Below are 2,581 nucleotides of genomic sequence, written 5' to 3' on the forward strand. Positions count from 1 at the left end.
GTGATGGGGGGCAGTGCGGCGGTGGAAGCCGGGCGGCTCCCTGGCTCGGCCGAGCGGCCCCGTCGCTGTGGCACCACAACTTACAGAATATGGCACGCATTCAACAGCAACGTAATACACTGTCATGTGTTAACGATGAACTAATTGAAGCGCAGCAGCATCTGGTTCACTTTTTTAACTAAGTGGGTGGCTCTGAAAAGAGCCGTTGAGGTGGAGTGAATCGAGCGTCGTCCGATCGGATTCACTTCTTTGGCGCAGTCTTCTTGGGCTTGGCCGCGGCCTTCTTGGGCTTGGCCACCTTGGGTTTGGCGGCCTTGGCCTTGACGGTCTTGGGCTTAGCGACCTTGGGCTTCGCAGCCTTGGGCTTGGCTGGGCTCTTCGCCGCCTTCTTGGGCTTAACAGCCAACTTCACCTTTTTGGGGCTCTTGGCCGCCTTGGCAGCCGCGGGCTTCTTTGCTTTCTTGGGAGACTTCTTGGGCGCGGTCTTCTTGGCTGCCGCGGGCTTCTTCACCTTCTTGGCTGCCGCGGGCTTTTTAGCTGCGGGCTTTGCCGTTGACGACTTGGGCTTCGCCTTTGCGGCAGCCTTTTCCTTGTTGAGTTTGAAAGAGCCAGACGCGCCGCTGCCCTTCACTTGCGCCACGGCGTCTTTGGCCACGAGCTTCTTGATGGCCAACTTCACGCGGGCATTGTTCTTCTCCACGTCGTATCCTCCGGCAGCAAGCGACTTTTTGAGCGCAGGAAGAGACACGCCGTTCCTCTCCTTGCTGCTGGCCAGAGCCTTGAGGATGAGCTCGGACACGCTGGGGCCGACCTTCTTGGCCTTTGGAGCGGCGCGCTTCTTCTTGGGGCTTTTAGGCGCTGAAGTAGCCGCAGCTGGTGGTTGAGCAGGAGCAGTTTCCGCCATCTCAAGACGTCGCTTTTATCGCCTCGCCTCTTTGAAATCGAAATCAGCGCTCTCACGAATTCGAAACGAGTGTTCTCCAGGCCCGAGGTTATTATAGAAGCGGCGTACTGAATGCGGACGTCGCTGAGATCATCCAGAACTCAGCTCTGGTGAGGGAGTTGCCACCATACTCACTGTGTTTATCACGCCTGCCTTTGGGCTCGATTACTCCCGTAACGTTCATACTTACATGCATCTAGTTGATACATTATCACGAAGATCACTTCTTTAATGTACGTTACTTATGCAATATACGACAATGCTCACGATATAAATTATAATTCAAAACAAGTGAACAACCAACATTTGGGAGACATTGTTCGGTCAGGGCATGCTATGACGATTGTCGGTTTTCAAAAGTGTTACTGATGAACACTATTTTAAACGCACTCGAATTTTTTGCAAGACAAGATGCTTCAACAGACTACTCATATTTAATTCCAACGAAATATTTTCTATTTAAGTTTTGCCTCGCGCGCTCGCGATTCCTCCTCTCGCGCTATGGTGAGGACTGCGCGCCATGTCAACAGTCCCTTGTCACCGAACTTTTAACTGGACGTTTTAATCGAACTTTGAAATGAATAAATATATGGATTTTCAGATGGACAACAAACTGAAGAAAATTACTCAAAATTAACCGACATTAAATAGAAAGTTTAACATTTTACGTGGCAAGAGGTGAGTAGCTCACGCACTGCAGAAGGGTCGCGCGCCTTGAACAAGATCGAGGCACGGTGCACAATCATCACCACTCAAATTCAACTCAAGTGACTCTGCAGTCGAATGTTTAAAGAAAATATATAATCTTACGTTTAATGCACCGACAGAGTTGATATTCTAGGAGCGCAGGATGGTTCATCCGATGGGTTGTTTTTACTGCAATAAGTAACTGTGGGGGTCGCTAGCCCCCGAGATCCCTCCCTCGATAATACTAACGGCCGGACTAACATCATCAATCGCCCCCCCGCTGCTAAGCGAACCGCCGCTAGGCTCCTCACCCAGGGTGTGGGAGCCGTCACCCGAGGATTCCCCTCCACCGCGGGTCCGCGTAGCAGGCATGGATAACCACGCACGCGCACACCCACACACAGCTCTGCACGGCACTCACCCAACCCTGACCACTCACGTTAGGATCGCGCACCTGTGTTACACACGTCGTGAACGTGCGCGCACACACGCATACAGCTCCACACGCGATACCCACTCCTGCGCCGCTCTGCGCCGCGCTGGCCGCCCACGTTACGATCGCGCACCTTGGGCACGCCGATTACGCACGCCGAGAGCTTACGCAAGTAACGAGCGCACGCAAGCGGGGCACACGCCGACACGACGACTCGTCCCCTCCCCCACTCGCGCGTGCACGTCAACACAAATATCGTACAAGGACGATTCTCCTCTCACACGGCTGCGTAGTCACGCCAACACACCAAAAGTGCTCTCCCCGGGCGTTAACGCACACACCTCCGTACCCGCACAATCGTACAGAGACCACGGCCTTTATGCGTACAACGACCACACACTCGCGAATGCAGTGCACGCTAATACCACGTTCCAAAAACACCCAACAACACGGTTTTGTTACTACGCTCGAGATTTTATTAGCCCTTGCTAACCAACCGAGCCACCCGTGTGTGTGTG

At 53.3% G+C, this 2,581-nt stretch overlaps 1 protein-coding gene across 1 annotated transcript; it reads right to left on the reverse strand.

The window, feature by feature from the left end:
• Positions 1 to 241: 241 nt before the first annotated feature.
• Positions 242 to 904, reverse strand: LOC144948186 (histone H1.2-like). The gene has a single exon (XM_078877616.1). It carries the CDS (start codon positions 902 to 904, stop codon positions 242 to 244), a length of 663 nt encoding a protein of 220 aa, XP_078733742.1.
• Positions 905 to 2,581: the final 1,677 nt, after the last annotated feature.

Source organism: Lampetra fluviatilis, chromosome 48 (assembly GCF_964198595.1).
Source record: "Lampetra fluviatilis chromosome 48, kcLamFluv1.1, whole genome shotgun sequence".
Taxonomy (NCBI): domain Eukaryota; kingdom Metazoa; phylum Chordata; class Hyperoartia; order Petromyzontiformes; family Petromyzontidae; genus Lampetra; species Lampetra fluviatilis.

What these genes read in the sequence shown, in the direction of transcription:
- LOC144948186 (XM_078877616.1), bottom strand. Translation starts at nt 904, where the DNA reads ATGGCGGAAACTGCTCCTGCTCAACCACCAGCTGCGGCTACTTCAGCG.